Source organism: Carlito syrichta, unplaced genomic scaffold (assembly GCF_000164805.1).
Source record: "Carlito syrichta isolate Samal-C Ts95f unplaced genomic scaffold, Tarsius_syrichta-2.0.1 Scaffold309017, whole genome shotgun sequence".
In the NCBI taxonomy this organism is placed as follows: domain Eukaryota; kingdom Metazoa; phylum Chordata; class Mammalia; order Primates; family Tarsiidae; genus Carlito; species Carlito syrichta.
The window spans coordinates 85,707-109,142 of NW_007253113.1; the positions used below are offsets into that span (position 1 = coordinate 85,707).

At 40.0% G+C, this 23,436-nt stretch overlaps 1 protein-coding gene across 1 annotated transcript; it reads left to right on the forward strand.

Moving 5' to 3' along the window:
• Positions 1–7,732: 7,732 nt before the first annotated feature.
• Positions 7,733–16,662, forward strand: GCSAM (germinal center associated signaling and motility). The gene is made up of 5 exons (XM_021716844.1): positions 7,733–7,761; positions 11,509–11,553; positions 12,872–12,918; positions 14,543–14,571; positions 16,345–16,662. Exons 1-5 carry the CDS (start codon positions 7,733–7,735, stop codon positions 16,660–16,662), a joined length of 468 nt encoding a protein of 155 aa, XP_021572519.1.
• Positions 16,663–23,436: the final 6,774 nt, after the last annotated feature.

The following is a 23,436-nucleotide window of genomic DNA, read 5'->3' on the forward strand; positions in this document are numbered from 1 at the left end:
TCAGACTTCCACCCAGGAGCTGGGAAATGTGAACACCATGCCAAATAACTGGTGAGGAAACATTTCCAGGAGCCAATTGTAGCAACTCCAGACACAAAAGTGTTCTTGTGGAAAAGGCAACTCTGTCTGCCCCTGTTGGGAAAATCAAATCAAACTACTAGTAATTCTCTCTAATAACCTCAACCAGTTTTTTTCCAATGATAACTTGAGAGACTCAAAGGACTCAAAAGAACTATACTTGCTATAAAAGAAATGTTTACTGTATGAATTCCTACCTCACGTTCACTGTATTTTATAAATCCCTACCTCAAACCCCGTAAGACTAGGCATATATAAGGCGCCTGGTAGTAACTGTGATCATAAAGTTACAAAATATTTGCAGTGTTTGTACTTAGAACTTTGTTAAGTTTTTGTTTGTCCCATAATAACCATGTTAAATGAAATAACCGGTTTCTTCTGCTTCTGCAACCACTGCTGGCAATGTGTGAATGTTAAGCAATAAGGCCCTCCCGGACATTCCTTTGCTTAAATTATGGTAGGCTCTGTGGTGCCAGCCACTCTTCTGGTGGGCTCTGTGTTGTTTCAAACCTGCTCGTATACCAAAGCTGACTGTAAACCGTAGCTTATCTAACATTCCAGGAGGCTTAACTACCTCCACTCTGCCCATTTGGCCATTAGTAGTCAATCACGGGCAACTGAGCCCTCGCCCATGCAAATAAAAAATGAACCAACCAATCTCAAGCTTTCCTGTCCCCTGACATCACCACGGACCTAATTGAGAACTAATTATGCAAGGTCTGTGGACTTCGTTTTCTACGTCATGCCTACTTCTAATTGGATAACATCTCAAGCCTAGGAAAAGCTGGTCACGCCCAGTCCCTCCCTCGTAACTGTGTATATAAACTACTTGCTCTACTAGGTCAGGGCTTTCGTTCCTGTACCGCTGTGTCGGTTACATATGGGAGCCCAGACTCGAGCCTGAATAAAAAGACCCTCGTGTGTTTGCATCGGAGCTGGCTCTTTGGTGGTCTCTGGGATTTAGGACTTTGGGGTACTACAACTATATGACAGCTGTTGCAGTGTTTGAAGGATCCCATTCATGAGTAGGATCCCTCTCCTGAGTTATAAACCAAATGAAAATTAAGATAAAGGACTAAGGCAGATGGAGATTAAAATATGCACAAACTCACCATTATAACTGATCAAACTGACATAAAAGAACTTGATTGCCTTCTTTCTCCTAAAATTGGAAAGATTGACAACTATAGGCATTTATCATTAGGCTTAATGCGTAGCTGAGAACAGTAGAGAATACAAGATTTCCAAGAATAAATATATTCTCATAAAACATCAGGAAGAAAGAGCTTCACAAAGAACATTCAGATTCAACTTCCAAATTCATCAGTTAAATAAGCCATTGCACCTCAGTGGAATGAATGAGAAGGTTGAGACAGGCCAAGAGTGTGAAGGCAATGGAGAGTTTAGCCCTCCATCCCCAGCAAGCACTGGGAGAAGGAAGAAGTGCTCTCTACCAACAGTAGCTGTCACTTACAAAGAGCTTAGTGCTCTCAGTGTCTCACATCAGACACTATTCTAAGTGCTGCGCTCTCAATAGTTCGTACAACCAACGCATGAATTTTAGAAGACAGATACTATGGTTAGCCCCAGTTTGTATAAGAAATAATGGAGTTTAGAGCATGCAGATAAATTGCTTGAAGTCACACAGCTAGACATAATGACACTAGGATTCAAGTCCTCAAAATATATTCAGTATGATTTATAACACTTTTTAGGCTGGCTAAATTTTATTGTGTAAATCTGAGCCACTGGAGAAGTACCAAATACACTCCACAATATTAGTCATTTCAGTGTCTAACTAGTTTTGTGTACTGGATTGTAACCATCTCCACGTGGGGAAAGGCCCCTACACAGGCACTAAAATATGAAATAATTCTGGTACTAGGCATTATATATATACTGGCCTCATTGTCAAGCATGAGGAGTCATGTGCCTATGACTCTTTTACCTGAAAGAATGTAATGCACAGACTCTGAGGAGGGCGCTTAGAGCTTCCATTTGACCCCTCTTCAGAGGAAACTCACATGTTGCAATGCCCGGAATGTTGTCTGCTTTTAAAATTGTTATACAAAAGGCTTTCCTTGATCCTTTGGCCCTTGGCTAAATTCTTTAATTTTTACAGTGATTAAACCTAGCTTGCATTTTTTTCTGCAGATATTTAACTTATCTTCTATATTCTATATTAGTTTTACTACTGAGAAACAGAAAACCTTGCAAGTGAAGAGACATTCTTCTCAAGGGTCATTCAGTCTCAGAGAAGTGCTATGCCTGCTGGTTATAACTGTAAGAGCGCTCTCAGTGAACAGACCAAGTTCCCATTTTGCTTCCAGACAGTCCCCTCTAGATTATCATGGCTCCTGACGAGTCAGTGGAACTATACGCTAAATAAAATCTCTTCACCAGAAAGCAAAAGCCTAACCCAGTGTCCATCCTAAAAGTTACTGAGACTCTGTTGTTATCTCTGCTTTAAGACCAAATACTCCTTGATGAGGAAGAGTAGAAATTAATAGTTACAGTTTTCAAACAACAAAACTCTCTGACACTAGTCAGGACCCCTAATCAGCTCATATTCTGTACCACAAATTATATAGGTAGAAAGTTCTACAGAGAAAGGTCCCTCAGTATTACCTCACCACACAGTCTTTAAAAACTCTTTTAGAGGAAAGCAAAACAGGGAAGTCTTAATTAAGCTATTAGATTCCAGACACTACAAGAAACCTTAAATAATTCAATTCCTTTCCTATCATAAAATGCCCCAAGAGGATTGTCCTTGTGCATAAATAGTTCTCCCAGTTTCCTTCTCCCATTTTACAAAAGTAAAAAGTGACTGGGCTAGGGCTAGAATTATCCCATTTGGGCCTTTGAAACTGAAGGAGCTTCTTAGAATTACTCTTATTCTAAAGGTCTCTAATCTACCTTGGCAACTGAGGCCAGTTCAAAGTGTAAAACCCACCTTAGGAGTGAGAAGTCATAACACACTCCAAATATGCAAATATACTTGGAGTGACATAGATCAGGTTTTAAAGTCAAGCTTGTCTTTCAACAAGTATTTATTGACTAGGACAGTGAATAGACAAAGATAAAGTTCACACCCTGTGTGAACTTATATCTTAGCTCTGTCCCTTCGTATTGGGATAACCTTCAACAAGTTGCCTGAGCCCAGTGTCCTCACCTACAACAAAGAGAAAATCGTGTTTAATCCATAGAATTTTTACATAAAGAAGTGATAAAGTGCCTAAAGTATTTAACAGAATTCCTGGATTATTAGAAAGTTCTCAACAAATGGTTATTGTGATTATATTATCCTATGAACTTAGAGGTATAATAAAACAGTCTTTACATTGGTTATTAATTCTTACAGTCATGACAAAGGCTAGGAAAGTAAATTTAAAGATTTCAGCCCAAACTTTCTCTGATTTCACCATCATTTGCTTACAAATTTCCAGGTTTTTATTTCCAATTGAATTCATATAGCTGCTTACATTTGTTAGGCACTGGAGGTATACACTGAGGAGAATGAAGAGACAATCTATGATCCAAAGATTTATTAGGGCTTCTGTGTGAGTGTGTGTTGCTATGCTCTCATTCATGGAGTAGAGATAGATTATTTATAGTCCACAGTCAGTTTCACAGCAAAAAAATGTGTATATTATAAGTGTTCTTCTCTTTGCTGCTGCTATGCACAATCACAAATGTTCATGATCGGTAGCTAACACTTCCAAAGCTCAGCTTCTCCATCTAGTGGCCTGAGTAAAACTGAAGCTTGTTACCCAACCTTTCCTTAGATTACAAACGGCAGATTGATTTCTCACTCACACCCTATCTTGTTGACTCCCTGGACTCCTTTAGACAGCACTGGAACTAATTAAGCCATCCATGGGGCAACTTCCAAGCTGTGTCCGCCCAGGCTGCCTCACCCAGGTTCTGGGATCCCTTAATTCATACTGATGAGGAATCAACAATAGCCCTACTCACTAGCTATGCACCCTTGCGCATTTTGTCCATTTCAAGATGCTGAGACACTCTGTTTCCCTACTGCTGGCCTCTAGGTAGTGTAAAAGGCCCTGAGGCCATCAAGAAGTAGGAACTTTTAGGTTGGATTGTTTGTTTTTTGTATCCACTTTATTCTGAAGGTCATGGGGAAGAGAAAAGTTAGTTATAATAGTATGTCAAGATTCCTTCGGACTCTGTGCCTTCATTCTCTCTCTCTCTCTCTCTCTCACACACACATACACACACACATACACGCATGCACACACGTGCACACACACACACACGCACACACCATACACTTTGTTCAAACACACACACAACACTTTGTTCACACACAAAATGGCAGACCATCTGTTGTTACACCCCAGATTTTGCATACACAGAAAAGAAGCTTCAGGTAACTTGGAAGACATTCTCTAATATTTGTTGCAATTATCCAGTCTGGGAAAGAAAGTGGTTTTGAAAGAGAAGAATGGGAGAAACTGGCTAGGGTAGCTCCAGATTTCTTAGTTCTACTTGCAGTGGACATTCCTAATTTTTTATATAAACTTTGTTAAGAACTTTCTTCCTTTCTTCACTATTTCATCTATCTAATTTACTGATGGGAAGGTTTTCCTGAATTTCAAATTTTCTCAAAATAAGATCTGCCACCCTAGCATTCTTCCTAGAGTCAATTATCCAAGGGATTAATTAAAATTTTAATGGGGCTACTGTTGGAGAAATTGAATTGCAAACAAAATATCCTGTCATTCCAGAAAACCTCTCCACAAAAATGGAAGAGAAATAAATATCTTTATTTTTGAATAAATATCAACCAGAATGTAATGTGCATCACAGGCAAGCCCCTAAAGACATTACAGAAAAGGGAAACATACTGCCCTTTAATATAATCAAGCAGATACAATATATTATATACATTTTCTCAAGGTAAACAATGACTAGTCTTCAAATTAGAGGACTTGTCAGCACCATTTGTCACATATAGTTCATCTGAATTTGTTTAAGTACTGTATTTGCTAATCCCTCAGAATAAAAAAAAAATCAAGTTCTGCTTTCTTTTTGATTGGCGGTGGATCTGCAACTAAAGTTATCTGAAAGAAAGGGGAGCTATCTTCCTTGATGATTTCATTTCAAAGAGATGACTCACAGATGCTTGAGGAAACCTTACTGGGTTTCATATTTTGCCTTTTAAAATATTTAGGTATATTTTAAAGAAAGAAAGAACTTACAAGTTTTCTAAAGTAAGTGCTGTAAGAAAAAAAAGGGAGGAAGTCTCTCCATTTATTTTCAACAGGGAAAATTAGGCCCCTTATCCTTAATGTGTATTTGCCCTTAAAGTACTAAAACATTATAAATAATAATATATCTTGCTTCTTGCGTCGAGCCCTCCTGGATGAGCATTAACTCCTTTTCCTCACAGGCCCTTCCCTCCAGAATAATTTCTTCTGGAAAGTATTCCAGAAGGCAATTCCTAGGCAGGGATTGTCTGTCTACTATTTTGAATAAAGTGCTTCTAGAACTCCCTCACAGAGCCAGACCAAAGTCTGGAAAGCAGCTATAAGGACAAGAATGATGTAGAATGGGTCTGGGGTTACACAACTAGTACCCCAGTTTCTTTCTCCAAACTAGAGCTTCTAAGCCCACTTCTAGGCCTGTTTTAGGTATGACCTCTATATTACTCAGGGACAAGCAATAAAGTATTTTACACTTTATTTTATTTCAAGGAACTCCATGAGGGCAGACCTGTATCTGTTTGCTCACCATTGAACATACAGTGCCCAGCACATAGTATGCACTCAACATATACTTGAAGAAGGAATGAGTGAACAAATGAGTGACCAAAAATGAAACCACCATCAAATACAAAGAGAACGCAAATATGATTCTTGTCCCCTAATTTATTTATTTCTAAAACATCTTTCTATTAAGACTTAATTCACATTCAATAAAATGCACCCTTTCGTACACAGTTCTATGAATTATGAGAAACAGGCACACTCATGTAGCCACCACCACTACAATCAGGTTAAAGAAAAACAAAAATATTCTCTCTTATCCTTTGAAAGTCAACCCATCCCCCAACCTCTTGCTCGTGGCAAACACTAATGCAACAGTCCCCAAACGTTTTGGCATCAGAAACCAGTTTCATGGAAGACAATTTTTCCACAGATGGAGGGACAATGTACAGTCAAACCTCACTGCTAATGTTCATCTGTATTTGCAGTCGGCTGCTGAGTGCTGACATCACTGTCTCAGCTCCACCTCAGATCACCAGGCAACAGATTCTCATAAGGAGCCCTCAACCTATATCCCTTGTATGCTTAGTTCACAATAGGCTTTCTGCTCCTAAGAGAATCTAATGCCACTGCTGATCTGTCAGGAAGCAAAGCTCAGGCAGTAATCTGAGCAATGGGATGTGACTGTAAATACAGATGAAGCTTTCCTCTACCCGCTGCCCACCTCCTGCTGTGCAGTCTGGATCCTAACAGATCACAGAAGAGTACGCGGCCCGTGACCCCAAGGTTGGGGATCCCTGCATTAATATGTTTTCTGTTCCTATAGTTTTATCTTGTCCTGAATGTCACAAAAGGTAGGCTTTAAGTCTGGCTCCTTTTATTTAGCACAATGCTTTTGAAATCGATCCACGTTGCTTCATATATTAGTAGTCCATTCCCTTCCATTGCTGGGCAGTATTTCATTGTGTGAATGTAAAGCAGTTTGTTTAGTCATTTACCCATTAAAGACCATTTGGGCTATTTCCAAGGGTTTTTTTTTTTTTTCTTTTTTCTTTTTGGTAACTATGAGTAAAGCAGAAATAAAAAATTATGCACACATTTTCTTAGAGGACATGTTTCCCTCTGGTAAATGTCTAAGAGTGGAATTGCCGAGTTGTATGGTAAGTCTACATTTAACTTTATAAGAAACTGCCATGCTTCTTCCAAAAAAAGCATTTTGCATTGTCACCAGCAATGCATGAGACTTTCCGCTGCTCTGCAGGACTAGCTGTTGTCAGTTTTTGTCTTTGTTTTCAATGTTAGCCATTGCAATAAGTGTGAGAAAGTATTGCATTGTGATTTATATTTCCTTAATGGCCACAATGTTGAGCATCTTTTCATGTATGTGTCATTTGTATAGTTGCTTTGGTAATGTGTCTGTTCAAATAGTTTATTCATTTTATTATTGGGTGTTTTCACTTTTGAGAGAGTTTTTGATATTGTAGTTTCTACTAGTCTGTGGCTTGACTTTTCGTTTTAACCTTTTCTTTTTAAACAAAGTTTCCCCCTCAGGCTTTTCTAAGAAGACAAAATGATTTAATAAATATAAATAGCTGAAGTAGAAAAACTCCCATGCCCCATATGCAATAGCAGACCTGGAGTTCCCCAGAGGTTCCAAGCTCTCATTGACTGGCAGCCTCTGTCTGGTTATAGCCAACAGCCCAGCTCATTTGGGCTCTCACATTTTAAGACGTTCTGCACGTGTAGTGTGTGCCTCTAACTCCCCTTCTCCAGCCTCTTCCTCCCCTTTGCAGAGATGCCCTTCTCCTTTTAGCTCTCTGCATGGGTGGCCCTTCTTTAATTCAGAGCTGCACTGTTGAAGTACAGAACTAACAAGGAGGAAGTGGTAAAGAGACAGAGGAGAAGGTGCTGAGAGGACTGAGAGAATGGGAAACTCTCTGCTGAGGAAAAACAGGTGAGTCCAGGGGAACAGGGGAGAGGGGGACATGGGACAGGGCAATGCAGCCAGAAAGAGAAAGAGAGGGCTGCTCTTGGGGATGAAGGGAATTGGGTGAAGCTTTGCCAAACCTTCGATGCTACTCTGTGCCAGACACCACGTTAAATTTCTTACAGGTCTTACCTTCTCCACAGAATCACAGTGAACAGTTAATGGAGAATAGCTGGAAGGTGGGAAGAGTTTATTAAGGGAGGAAGTCTATATAATAGGTGACCACATAAGAAATGGAACAATCTTCTGGGGCTTGAAGGAGATGCTCTCCTGAGCTCTTCATGACCCACAAGGAGACCAACAAGACCACTACCTTCTCAGTCACTATTTTAAGTTAAAAATAACCCAGCAAGATTCCCGCCACCATGGGGCTTCATTCGGTGTGCACTCCTTGCAATCAGGTAAGCAGAGGTCACCTTGATAGCTAGAGAACTTGGTCTAACTTTTCTGGACTTCAGCTTCCTCATTTTAAGTGGAAATAATAATGTAATACCCACCTTGGAGGGCTTTAGTGTGTGTGATGTTAGCATAGTGCCCAAGACAAAATAAAGTGCAATAACTTATTTTGGTTCATCATCTTTATTAACCTCAAAGCAGCCATTGTCAACATTTGCACCACTAAACACAGGGGAATCTCTAGGCTATAAAGTGAGTTGGTCTGGGAGAGTGAGCCAGTCAGGGGTATCTTTACAGGATTGTTTGGTGTCCAGGTCTCAGTTCATGTCACTGGAGAGTGGAGCACAGAAAAGGAGATGACCCCTTTTGGTCACTTACCAAAGGTGGCTTGGTGATCTTATGAAATGTCACATGTCCCTTCCTAATAATTGCATTGTCTGAGATGTCTTTACCCTAAATTCTCACAGTCCTTTGATAATCTTCCACTCTAGCATTCTTCTATTGGATTATAATTTGCTTTTTTTTGTCTAGATGCGAGCTCCTCTAATGTAAGGATCTTTTATTATTCATATTTGATTTCTGGCATTGTTTCTGGCATGTGGCAGGCACTTAATAAATGTTAGATGAACCATTGGAAATATAAATAAATAACTGTCCTGAGAAAATAAAACAAAATATAGAAATGATATGAGAAAGTAGTGATTGATGTCACATATGTAAATTTGATTTTTAGAATTTTATGTTGGGGTGAAGGATTTTTACATTGATATGTATACATTATTTTAAAACTGGAAAACACAAAGTATAAAAAAATAAAATGGTAAGTATGTTTATAACTACTAATAACATTGGATGCATATCTTTATTTTAATTTCTATATTCATTAATCATTTCTATTTATCTGTGAAGCAATGTCTTTTACCCATTTTTGCTTTTGATTTTGGTCTATTTTGTTTTATTGAAAATAAAAGCTGTTTGTACTTTGACGAAATAGTTTTTTCTCATAAATATTGCAAAATATATCTTTTCCAAGGCACACATGTTTTGTGCCAATGACCTTTTTATGATTTTATATTTGTTATATTTTAAAGATAATTGAGTTAAATCTAATAAGTTTTTTGGTTTCTGCCATTGTATTTATGCTTAAAATTTATTCCCCCTCCCAAGATAAGACAAATACATGTATAATTTTTTGTGTGATTTTTATTGTTTTACATCTGGTCACATACGTATAACATATGATGTCAGATATAAATTTTTCTCCCAAAGAGTTAATCAGTTTGCCCAATATCTTCATTTCTCTGATTTAAAATGCCTTCCTTAAGCCAGGTGCAGTGGTTCATGCTTGTAATCCCAGCACTTTGGGAGGCTGAGGTGAGAGGATCGCTGAGGCCACGAGTTTGAGACCAGCCTGAGTAACATAACAAGACACCATCTCTACTCAAAAATTTAAAGATCGCTGGGTGTGGTGGCACACACCTGTTGTCCCAGCTACTCGGGGAGCTGAGACAGGAGGATCACTTGAGCCCAGGAGTTCAAGGCTGCAGTAATCCATATAATTCACTGTACTCCAGTCTGGGTGATGGAGTAAGACCCTGTCTCTTAAAAAACATTAAAATGCATTCCCTAATATATTTAAAAGTCTCACATATATTGAGATCTAATTTCCAACTTCATCCCTACTGCCCAGTTATCCAATCAGCACACCCCCACCATGTTTCTCCAGATCAAATTTGTTAACAAAAAACAAACAAACAAACACTCTGGGTAGGTTTGCCCCATGGGACAGAATGGTACCTATCCCTTCATAAGAGCTCAGATTCTCAGAGGAAGGGGCATACTAGAAGCAAACCCAGCCTCTCCTCCTTACTGGTTGTGGCTCCTCAGACCAGTTGTCTCATGTTTATGGCTTCAGTCTGTTGTTTAAAAAAGAAAAAATATATCTACCTCATGAACTTACTTTGGAATTCAATGAAATACAGCCCATAAAATGACTGGCAGATAGGAGGCAGTGTTTAAGTGTTAGTCTCTTTATCTTCATACCCCCAACTCCTGACAGATGAAATGATGGGTATGTGGAAAGCCAACCCATAATAAATAAAGAAAATTTATTTTCTTTATTTAATGCTTTTCTTCCCCTTTAATCCCATGTCCTCTGCCTCTGTGCTGTCCATGAAATTTGACAGTTTACACAAGACAAAACCTGTCTCCTTCCCTGTTACTTGAATACAGTACCTGGAATGGAACCAAAGAAACAGTGATAGCTAAGGAACCCAGGCCCCTCTCTGAACACTGATATGAGGAAGGATCCTCCCCAAATAGCATTTATTTATAAAAATTGTGTATTCTTACATGCTTAAACTTCAGTCACCTTCCAAGTACTCTCTGTTTGATGCAATACACCTATTGAAATGCTTTTTCCACTGCTCAAAACAGCTTTTGAACTTGTCAGTTTTGATGCATTTTAGTGCATCTGCCATTTTTTATTTCACTTCCTCCACGTTGGCAAAACATTTTCCTTTGAGAAATTTTTTAACCAGGTCAACAAAAAAAAGTCACTCAGGCCAGATAGGTGAATAGAGTCAAGCCGTTTTTTACCAAAAACTGCTGAACACTCGGTGTGGTATGGCCAGAAGCACTTGTAAATCACCCATCATGAAATGGGCAAGCAAATTATAATCTCAGGAAAAAAATTAACTGAAGCCAAATGCAGTTTCTCACAACAACGCTAGCTGGTATGCTGAAGCCAGTGGGTTGCTAGAGAACACTTACCTCGTGGGGGAAGCCTGTACTACAAGAGACCACCCACCAAAATATAATTCTGGGGTTCTGTGTGACTCTCCTCTCATATAGTGTAAATTGAAGGAATTCAGAGTGCAGTGAAATCCTATATAGATATTACCTAACCTATACCTGGAAAAAAATGATTTCTAAAATGTCCACACACTTGCCTGTATTTTAACTATTGGAGATAAGTCTTATGTGTTCTTCATAACAAGGAAATCAAGTAAATTACTGGAATTGGGTGGGGTGGGGGAACAAAAACAAAACCAAAAAAAAAAATCACTTTTCCTCATGCCGGGAATGCAGCAGAGAGTTTTTTCCCTGATTAGGAATTGATATTGTCATCTTCTTCCTAGAAGAGCAAAGGCATTCTATCATAAGATGTGTCCAAGTCACCTAGAATGAATACTTGCTTGGGGAACAAAAAGATTTTCCACAGAAATGGCAAAAAAAAAAAAAAAAAAAAGGGAGCCATCTTAGCAAAACTGCAAAAATCAGTCTTGTGACTTGCATCATCTTTCTTGGGTATTTTAGATGCTGGGATCACCATACTGCTGAAGGGTGTTGCTGCCTTCCATGGTGAGTGGTGCGTTGTTTTTAAGCGTTATTTCCCTAAGTGTGGTTTCAGTGTGGTATTTGCTATAAGTTACCTATGAACTCCCTGTTGTCTATGACCACAGCAAAAGCCTCAGTAGTGCAGACACAACCACCTGAGAGTCAATCAGGGAAGCAACCCTTCAAGTTTGGCGAGAAACAGGAACAGCAGTCTTGTGGGTGGCATACTCTCCCCAAATAGGAAAGCCTCAAGCACGAATGAAACTGGCTACTAATGTGGAGAAAGACTCCTTTTTCATACTGCAGATCCCAGAGTCTTCAGGCACAGAAGCGCACGTTTCTATACCTTGCACAGGGACTATATAGTTAGGATGATCACGTAATTTATCATCCAAACTGGATACATTGAAAGTGAAAGAGATGCTAAAAAATAATGGTTGCTAAATGATTGAAAATGACATTAGCCAGGAAAGCAAACCAGGACATGTGATCATCCTCATCATAGCAGATGTTGTCCTTGAATCCTGAAATGATAATGGGCCTCCATTATATTCATATTGCATTTTAGAGTGTCTTTTATACAGTGCCCTCTTATGGGAGAAATGGGTTTGTTTTGCAGAGCATAGATTAGAATTGAGATTGGAAACAATCCTGACTCCTTCACTCATATGACATAAAAGAAATTGTAGCTGGGCTCGGTGGCTCAGCCTGTAATCCTGCGCCTTTGGGAGGCTGAGGTGAGTGGATTGCCTGAGCCTGAGGGTTCGCGACCCGCCTGGGCAACTTGACAAGATCTCATCTCTACAAGAAATCAAAAACTAACTGGGCGTGGTAGCGCACGCCTTTAGTTGCAGCTACTTGGAAGGCTGAGGCGGAAGGATCACCGGAGCGCAGCAGGTCGAGGCTGCGGTGGCCGGGAGCAGTCACTGCATTCCAGTCTGGGCGATAGAGTGAGATTCCAACTCAAAAAAAAAAAGAAATTGTCATTTTGTCAGAAAAAAAATCCAAGAAAAGTAACCTATAGTATCACCATAGTTCTCCATTTATAAATCAATTCCCTATCAGATTTAGAAAAGAAAGGGGAGAGAGAGAGAGAGAGAAGAATATGTCTACTTAATCTCATCTTTCATTTTCTCCTCTTTTTAAATCTAATTTCTCTATGCTGAAGGAGGTATTATAAAAGGAATATAACTTTAACACTTATTTTTAAAGAATTTAAACACTTTAACACTTATTTTAAATGAATTTAAAATAAGTTTAAAGAATTTAAGATATAGGTTCGTATAATTTTCTTTGAGAGTTTCTGAATGTTAAAAACTACCTATTTATTTTTCTTTTGCAGGAAAAAAATGCACAGTTTTGAAGAGAGAGAAGATTCCCCAAATAAAGGTAAGTCATTGCTTTCCTATCATTGTCACTTTCAGTAGGCTTACATTTCCAGACTGCCCTTCTTTATGATCTCATAGCCCCTTGGGCATATTTTCAATTGCATATCTTTCTTTTTCCCCTCACTGGACTGTGAGCTCATTGAAGCAAGGATTGGCTCATTAATCTCCCTATTTCTCAGTTAGTGCCTGAGGTCTGCAGGATAAAGGAGTTAACTGGAGACAATTGATGCAAAAGATGAAGGAGATAGGCACTTATAAGGAACTGCAAGAAAGCCAGCACAGCGGGTACAGTGGAGGGGCTGGGCCTTGTGGCCAAGTTGCATCATCTTAAGAGTGACAGAAGGTATTAAAGGGCTGTACACAAGGGGCAGATAAGATCAGATTTGCTTTAAACAGATCAGCCCAGTTGCTGTGCTGACAACAAATTAAAGCCAAGAGCAGACGCTGGAACACCACTTAGGAAGCTGGTGCAGTGGTCTCCAGAACAGTGTTGAAGTTAAGGAGGAAGAAAAACTCTCGGAGAAGTGGAGTGCGGCTAATTGCATCACATGTAAGAGAGAAAATGAAGTGTAGGCCTGAGAACAGGCCATTGCATTTCTGAAGAAGAATAACAGGAGAGCTTTGAGTCTGTCTTCCTGCATTTAAAGAAGCAAGCCTAGTTCACTCACTATGAAGCTAAAAAGCTAGCCCTGTAAGGTGTGTAACTGAATAATAGAACACTCTCATCCTTGCCATTTCACCCTGGTGAATGGCGGGTCTCAGGGAATCCCAATCTCCATCAGAGCAAAACATGGTAGAAATAAGAGGGGATGCTAAAACGCACAGACGTTTTTCTTGTGATGATAATCAGGGAAGTCCTATGTGGTCATAGGAGATTATGGAGATGTGGGAATCTGGGATGTCAGCACTGAGGGAATGTCAATCCGTGTACCATATACACTCTGTAGGCTTCCCCGTGAGGGTACAGGCTTGCTTCTGGAGCTGGTGTGTTTGCAAGACAGTAGCAAGTGTCCATTTGCCTATTTACTGAAGGGCCAGAGTCAGTTGGTTTTAAGTAAACTGGCTTCTGAAATTTTTTTTTAATTTACAAAATTGGCCTGCTCGTGTTCATAACTACCAGCAGGCACAGGAATGGGAATTTTCTGCAAAACTTTTCTCAAGGACCAGTGCCCACACTACCGCCATCACCTGCTGCCCACAGTAGGAAAGACAGCTTTCCTGTCTGGATCTCTCACAGCCCCTTGTCTGCCTCCTGTGCTAGCTTGTGAGTCCCTTGAGGACAGGGACTCTTTCTGATTCTTCTTTTTCTCCCCAGTGTCTGGTGCAATAAAGCTTGTGTAAGGAAGGAGGGGTGGAGGGGGAGAAAGAAGGAAGGAAGGATAGAGGGAGGAATTATGAATCTTTATCCAAAGACTCTCTGAATGGGTCTCCCTTCTCTCACCTCTAAGACTCAGCACAGCTCTCTGGCTGTTTCTTTTTCAAATAGCCCTGCCACTCCCCCTGTAAACAAGAATAGTCAGATAAGGGCTCCTTGGCTCTCTGGTTACTTATATTCAAGTCCCTCCTTCTCTTCCCTCAAATTTCCCCATAACTTGATATTCATTAAGTATATTTTCTTTCTCCAGATGGAGAAATGTCATCTGCTCCGATCCAGGTAATAAGAACAGCTCTACTGGTGCCTGATGCCCCCACCCCAGTTGGGATGGTACAGAGAAGGGTCTTGGTTTCCCCTCCTGATCCCTTCCTTGGGCTTCTGAATTCATTTGCTCCTAAATCTTGTTAATTCTTCTTCTCCAGACTTTTTTTTCTTTTGGCTTTCCCTTGCCTTACCTTTCTTACATCTCCATCTCCCCTGTGTCGTTCTGGCTGTCTCTCTTTTCCTCTTCCCTCATCCTCAAATTCTCTCTGTCCATTCAGGCTTCTTCCCACCCCCTCCCCCATGATCTCATGTCCTCCCCTCCTAGGCCTCCTTTTCGATATGCCAAACCTAATTTTGGGTTAAGTGCATTTAATGAGAACAAAACAAAATGTTCATAACAACAAGAATGTTTCAGAACAAAAACAAAAGCAAAAATTTTTTAGTGTTGAGTCAAAAAGTCCAACAATAAAGAAATTAAGATTTCTTGGGAAAACAACAACAAAGAACAGCTCCGAGCCATTTTCTGAGATTATGATAGAAGTGCAAACACCTCAGATGGCAGAAGTTGGCCTTCAAGACCCTTTCTGAGCCTTCCATGGAAGAAAGACTTTAGATGCCAGTGCTTGTGAACCCCAGTGGCATATGCAGGGCCTGGTGGCAGAAGCAGCAGCCACTTCTGTTGTACAACTTATTGAAAGGAACTAACATTTAATGACTGCTTTGTTTATGATAGGCAATGTGCTGAGTGCTTTGCAAGCACCAGCTCATGTAACTGTCACAGCACTCTTACAAAATGGGCACTATTATATTCGTCCTATTTTATAGATGGAAAAACTGAGAGATTAACTGGTATTCTCCTAAAGCCAGACAGCTGACAAGATGGCCAAGCCAGGATTCAAAACTAAGTCTCACTGCAAACCCCATGCTCTTTCCCATGTACGTTACAGCTTTGCTTTTTATCTCCTGAGATTACACCATGAATGAAACCTTCCCTTGTGTTGTTTCCCTATTTAATAATGTAAATATCTCTATAATGGGTGGTTAAATGTCATAATCCAAACACATTGAGACATTACTAGATTGTTTCTCTTGTATGAGGATGGTCTGTCTGCCTTTGGGGCCCTGAGACTTTGGGAGTTACACTGATGGTATTAAGGTCCATTTGTGCTGCTATAAAGAAATACCTGAGGCTGGGTAATTTATAAAGAAAAAGGTGTATTTGGCTCATGGTTTTCAGGCTGTACAAGAAGCACAGTACCAGCACCCGTTCAGGAAGCTTCCATTCATGGTGGAAGGCAAAGGGGAGCTGGCGTGGTAAGAAAGGGAGCAAGACGGGAGGGAGGGGCCAGGCTCTTATTAACAATCAGATCTTGAGAAAACTAATGGAACAAGAATTCACTCATTACCATGAAGATGGCACCAAGCCATTCATGGGAGATCTGTACCCATGATTCAAACACCTCCCACTAGGCTCTACCTCCAACACTGAGGATCAAATTTCAATGTGAGATTTGGAGGAGACACATGTCCAACTATATCAGATGATCAGGGGTCACTGTGGAACATGGGGCAGAGAGGACACACATGAGCAGGCTCTATACTCAGCACTCTTACTGCCTGGCCTAGTGGTTGAGGTGGCAGCAGTTTTTTAGAAAACATGGCCGAGAGAGGGAGAGGAGGTAGTCATAGAAGACAGACTTTACCCAGGGTCAGGCCTGTGTTGAGACTGACATGTAAAGGGCATAGCAAAAAGCCAGCTCTTGATAATGGCTCTCCTTTGATCAGCAGGGCAAGGCAGACCAGACCTATGCAGGGGAGCTGTGCTATACCCTCATCAATCATAGCGCCCTCTGGAGAAGGCCATCAGGAAGTTCTGCTGAGGAGTACTATGAGAACATTTCCTGCAAGGCTGAGAGACCCAGAGAGCCCTTGGAAGGACCTGAGACTGAGTACTCACTTCTTCGCATGCCTTCCACTCCTAGGCAGCCCCCTGCCCCAGAAAATGAATACGAATTTCTCATGCCTCACACAGTTTTCTCTCACTCGCTGCAACAGCCATGTCCACTCATGGCTCCTTCTGAGACTCAGTTTTCCTGTTTTCGATGAAGGGTTTGGACTAACATTTGTTTAACTCCAACAAATAAAATTGGAGGTGGAGGGCTCTGGCTGAAGCAGGAGCTCCTGCTCAATAGCCCTTTCCCTGCAGAGCATGGTTTGCAAACCACGGGTCTTTTCAAAAGCCAGCATCCGAAGATCAGCCAGTTATCCTGAACGCCATTATTTGAGAAAGAAGTGGCCATCTCTCGTTCTAAGTGGTTTGGGGAGTAGTTACTGGTGGGAGGGGCTCCTTGATTCCCCGACAGCTGTGCACACCACAAAGTGTTCTCCTCTTCTGTCCAAGTTCTTCTAATGAAATGTCCCCAAGATTGTTCTCTAAAGTCCCAAGAAAGTTTTGTTCATCATATTGTTTCCAGGGGGAGAGTTCACTCATTACTGTGATCTTCCAGCTCAGCTCCCACCACCATGAGAGCCTGTGGTGTTCCTGTCACTCCATGCATCCAAGCCATGCGTCTAAGTCCTTTCCACGGTGTTCTTTGAGTCCTTGATCTCCATAACCTGGGTGATTATGTGAATTAGAAGTTTCCAGGTCAGATTTTTATTTGACATTAACTTATGTGTTTTATTTTTAACTTTGTATTTCTCCCTACATATCTTAATAAGACAATCATAGCATCAGACAATGACGTAGTAGAAAGCCACTTGGAGATCCATTAATCCCACTATCCTTTTTTTTTCTTTTTTGTGCTCAGAGAGGGTAATTTATCCAATGAGACATTAAAGTTAATGGTGAAACTTTACAGCCTGACTTCTTCCTGACTTCCAATTCAGTCCTTTACAATACAGTGTTTATATTTAATGTCATGTGTAAAATATGAATAAAATGTCCACATGGAAAATTAACACATACACACTCTTGAGCACTCTTGTGTGCCCTCAGTATTTCTTTTCCTTCACCTTTTTCTTAGTGTTCCTAGAATTGTGTTTATCCATTATACCAAGGGTTAGAAAACTATGACCCGCAGGTCAAATCTGGTCCACTCCATTTTTGTAAATGATATAGTAGAAAGACCCTTGAAGATCCTTTAATCCCACAATTATTATTATTATTATTATTTGGCTCAGAGAGGATAATTTGCCCAATAAGACATTAAACTTTGATTTTTTTATTGGAACACAGTCACACTCATTTTTTTCATATTAGCTACGGTTGCTCAACCATGAGCTCATTGAGTAGTTGTAACACAGACCACAGGCCCTACAAAGCCAAAAATATCTAAATGTTGACTGTTTCTGGAAGAAAAAAACATGTTTGCAGACCCCCTTGCCTAAATGATCATGGTTTGAGATAACAGAAATGTGTTTGACTACTGACACATAAGAGCAGGTACCAATAAAATGGCATAAAAATAGTAAACCACAAATTGGATGAGTGAGACCAAGACTATTTAACAAATTCAACTATTTCTAGATTCACACCTGTTTTTCTCAACTTACTGTTTTAATTCATGTCCACTGTCCTAACTTTAGGGAAGTTAAAATAGTAAGAGCTTTGTTGAGACAAGCCGTGAATACATTATGTTTAATTACTGTTTTTCTCTCAAAGTTAACAAAAACTAAATGTTTTGCTATTTAAAATGTGCTAAGTGCCAAACAGGAACAAATCTAGAGGCTTGAGTTTGGATGTGCCAGTTGATGGTCTTTATCTAGAGTCAAACATGTCTTGATATCTTGTCCTCTGATAACTCCCTACTTTTAGCAAATTCTTTCACAGGAAACCCTAACTTTGATTCTTAACTAGAATTCGCTCAGGTTCAAATGGAGGTATTCATGATAGCAAAGTCATGCAACATGACTGAGGGCAAAGAGTATGAACCACAGAGATGGATAACCTGTCATTTAAATCCTGGTTCTATCTCTTCCCACCTCTGTGATTTTTTTTTCTTGGGTTCTCAGCTTTTTCATCCATAAATGGGAGAATTATATCCAATGTATGCAAGTCAGCTATCACAGACCCTGAATAATCAATAACAAAGAGGATGGAGAAACAAAAACATTTTATTCCGTATGGAGAAAAGCATACTGATGCATCTGGTAATCCAGGGTCAACTACAGTCCTCCAGCAAGGTGGAAACATGAAATCATTGGGTTTGTGCTAGTAGTTTTTTCACTTGGGTACTGGACAATTAGGAAGTTGATTGGTTGAAATATCTCTATTCACAATAGCAAAAACATGGAACCAACCATGCTGCCCATTGAAGTTGGACTAGATAAGAAAAATGTGGTACATATACACAATGGAATATTATGCAGCCATAAAGAAGGACAAACATATGGACTTCGCAGCAACTTGGATTGATTTAGAGTTGATCATACTCAGTGATCTATCACAGAAACAAAGAACAGAGTACCACATGTTCTCACTCATAAGCAGACCTCGAACAATTATAATACTATAAAAAAGGGATTGGCAGTAATGGGAAACTGTCACGAGTGGGGGATGTGATTGGCAGTTGAGGGAAACTGCTGGGGAGGGGGTGCACACCTCATCAACAAGGGTACCTGCATAATCAACATTTGTATACCTAACCCCGAATTGTACCCCACATCTTTATAATAAAAAAAAGAAATATCCTTACTACAACATGGTAAGTTATATTTGTTTGAACCCTATCCTGTGAAAGCATTCCCTGTTCCAAACAGTATATGCCCTTTATCAGGAACATGCTAAGTATAAATGTTTAACCAAAGAAAATTGTTCTTATAATGAAATTAGAGGGATTATGAAAAGGAATTCTTTTTTAGCAGGAGAGCCATTTGGGAGTGCTTGAAAATATCCACTACAATGTATATGATTATGATTTGTCAATCAAAAAGTAATACTAATAACAAAAAATGAAAAAATGTTATGGCATGAGTTTAATATTCTTAATGTATAGGCTATCTCAAATATTCTAGTAAGTACATTTTAATGTCAAAAATAAAATATTCACTATGTATACAATGCCTATCCTGTTTTCTGTAGATTTTAGGATTTCTTGTTTTGTTTTTTGTTTTGTTTTGTTTTGAGTTGGGATCTCACTCTGTTGCCTCTGCAGTGGCATAATCTCGGCTCGCTGCAGCCTCTACCTCCTGGGTTCAGGCGAAGCTCCTGCCTCAACCTCCCCAGTAACTGGGACTACAGGCATGTGAGATTTTAGGATTTTCTATTAAAACTGAACACCCTCTTTGCAGAAAATTCATATTTGCATACACACTTGTATACAATTTCAAGGAGTTAGGGATGCAACTCTTCAGTTAAAAATCCCTGTTTTTATAGAGTAACTGACCTGAGCATTTAAATTACTCTCTCAGGTCTCTATAACCAGAAAACCCACCTTTCCTCCCACTGGGCTTAAAACTGTACACAGTCAAAATTAAGCAGCACAGTTTAAGCCACAACTGCAGACTTTGTGGTTTCTGTTTTATGTGCATACTGGTATCTATAAATAAATCCGTAATACTCAGTGATTTATCACAGAAACAAAGAACAGAGTACCATATGTTCTCACTCATAAGCGGACCTTGAACAATTATAATACTATAAGAAGGGAACTGGCAGTAGTGGGAAACTGTCAGTGGAGAGGGGTGAGATTGGCAGTTGAGAGAAACTGCTAGGGGAGGGAGGGGCATATCTCATCAACAAGGGTACCTGCATAATCAACGTTTGTATACCTAACCCTGAATTGCACCCCACATCTTTATAATAAATAAATAATAAATAAATAAATCCTTATTCTGTGAATAAATTCTTATTTAAAACCAAAGAGAGAAACAGGAAGAGGGCAAGAATAGGGCAGAAAAATTTACTGTTGACAAGTTCAAACACAAATGTTTTTAGGACAAATTTGGGTGAAAGGGTCTTCAAATATTCTCAGGGACAGCAGAGCACAGGCAGGACAGAAGGGAGGCATCTCTAGAATTCCACAGGGGCCTACAGAGAAAAGAAGATTCTGTTTACATTTATCTAACTGTGCCCTTTTCCAAACCTCTGCCTCTTAAGTTCAGAAAACCATTTGATCTGAGTATCCTTGGTTTTGCCAACTGTTAAATGGATCGGTGTAAATCCCTCCCACTTTCCCGTAGAGTGTTTTGCAAGGCACTTGGGAAAGAAGCACCAAGTAATCATTATCACTACAGAAATCCTTCTGCAACCCAAGGGCCATCCTTCTCAGTTCATCCCTTCCCCCTGACTATTTGTACTTTTTTGGATTCCCAGATGTCAACCAAACCTGAACTGAGCATGACCCTGAAGCTCCTTAGAGAGCTGGCATTCAGCATGTGTGGTTGCCCTATAGGCTGGGCTTTGCCCTGAACAAGCTGTGGAACTCTGGGCTGGTCCTTCCAGCGCCTCAGAACTTGGTTTCCCAACTTTAAGACGAGGGGGCTGCCTTTGACGCTAAGAGCCTAGGATCTTTAATTACAAAGCAAAGATTAAAGGATGTCTGTGGATAGAGCTGCCAGCAATGCAGTAATAGTGTGAATCAACTTTTTTTAAAGCAATGAAATGATACTAGGAGAGGAGAAGGACCTTATGAGATTTATCCCATTTTTGGTAGCATTGATCAGACTCTTAATGCATGTCCAGAATTCACATCTAAGAGGAGGTGAGAATGTGTACCTCATCCTAAGGAGACACAAGCATGGGTAAAGGAAGGTAAATCTGCTTATTCAAATCCCACCAGTGCTTCAGGGTTCAGCCTGAGTTCTATTTCCCAGGCAAAGCCTTCTCCAGCTAAGCTATAATGGGCACTCTTTTCTTTGACCACCCACAACCCTACAGTTTTTTTTTTTTTTTTTTTAAACACCTGAGGTTTTTGTTTGTTGTTTGTTTTGCTGTTTCCTGTTTCATCTGTGCCAGTTCTAACTTCCTAATAAGACTAGCAGCTACTTTTCCCATTGTTGTCTTCTCCATTGGTATCCCCTATAGCCTTCCATAAAACACACCATTTAAAAAAAAAATATTGTAAAACAAAACTAAATTGAAAGGCCAAAAAGAACTGAACACAGAATTTTTTTGCGAGTTGGGTCAAGAGCAGGTTCTGTGGATCTGGCTGTCTTCTTCTGCCCATATCTAAGTGATTTCCAGAAAGGAGGCTTTTCTTCTCAAATGCTTCAGTTACTTCACAGATGTTTGTTGAAACCTTACTATGCATCAGGCATTATGCTAGCCATTAAGATGTATGATGACCAACCAATTCATTTCTCATAGTAGAACAATGCATATGTAAGTGTCATTCCCCCCCAAAGAAATAACACCTCAAAATGCATTAATCACAAAGGCTGGTTCTTTCCATGCCATTTGTGCAGAAAAGTCAAGCCTATGGAAAGTTCTTTCTATGAGTCGCAAGTGATCTAAACCCAAGCACTTGTATCTTGGTGCTTTCCAAAGGAGAAGGGCAGAGCAAAACCAAGTCCAGTCTTCAGACACAAACAGGCCCTTTTTTCCAGCCCAGACCCTTTTCTGATATCTGGTCCTGCCAGAGAGGCCCCTTCGAGGAGGGGGAGGGGATGGAAGCCCTCTCTTCACTCTGGCTAGAACAGAAAGGGGAACCCAGACCACCCCAGCATCAGCTTAATCTTAATCATGCAGAAGAGAAGGCTGCCTTCAGGGAAATGAAAAGATCACTTCCAACACCAATTACTGCAAAAAAAAAATGCCAGCCCAGAGCAGGGTCCTGGAGAGAAAACACCTAGGAAGCAAATGTGAAGACATCAATGTAGATGCAATTTACTGCTAATGTTTTTAACTTTTTTCCATTAAAATTCTTTATTATTTTCCAAAAAGTACAAACACGCTAAGTTTCACATTTGACACGTAAAAAACAAAAAGGAAGAGACTCCACTAGTATCACTAATTTAAGGAACTATCCTTAAAATGAGATAACAAGCTACAATAAGTGTATCTTCTAGTTAAATTTTAAAAAAAGAAAAGCAAATTTACATTATTCAGAGTCTCAGATCATAAAGAGCACAAGTTAAATTTAGCCTGAGACATACACTCTGACACACATACATGCACAGCTGCCCCTCACCCTGACTTCCGCCCAGGCCTAATTTAACTAAGAGATTGGGGCTAGAGATCTTTCATGACATGACCACACACCTCTTTCTCCTGGTTAATCTCCTTTCCAACAAAATACTCTTGCTTCCACATGACAGGCAATTCCATATTTGTAGATGACCAACATAGCCGCTCATTTTCCTCCACCCCCCGCCCCCAAATGATCTGGCATTAAGCTTTCAACAGTTCATTTCCAAGGAAGGGTGGTGCTCCCTGTATCACAATCATCCACAATAAGATACACGAGCAGTGTCTGAAAATATTGAGTCCTACAGGAAAGTCAATAGCACCAGGCCAAAAAAAGCCAATGTGTAATAACCATAGCGAATGTTAAACAGCCTTAATGATTCTCTGATGAAAGTTTATAAACATATAAATGGGGTGACATCGAAAGTGATAGTAGTATGATCAAAACTCAGAAGGAGCCATGGTGCTACATAAACAGTTAACGAGTCACAGGAACAATGAAGAGTTGCAAAATATTTAAGAAACATACTTCTTTCTGTAGCTAGTTATGCCTGCCTCTCTCTCTCTCTCTCTCTCTCTCTCTCTCTCTCTCACTCTCTCTCTCTCTCTCATTGAGTATAGATAGCAACTGTATACTACTGCTTAAAATGAATTGTCCCGATTTGTGTCTTTTTCCCTGCAGCGGTATGTGTAGATCTCTGGCATGTTTCCTTTCTGACAATGTTTGCGTTTTCTCATGTGTTAGTGTTACG

Excerpts from the sequence above, each read along its gene's own strand:
- GCSAM (XM_021716844.1), top strand. The coding sequence starts at position 7,733 with ATGGGAAACTCTCTGCTGAGGAAAAACAG. Across the intron at positions 11,554-12,871 it reads GGGTGTTGCTGCCTTCCATG|GAAAAAAATGCACAGTTTTG; the intron begins GTGAGTGGTGCG and ends TTTCTTTTGCAG. Across the intron at positions 14,572-16,344 it reads TGTCATCTGCTCCGATCCAG|GGCAAGGCAGACCAGACCTA; the intron begins GTAATAAGAACA and ends TTTGATCAGCAG.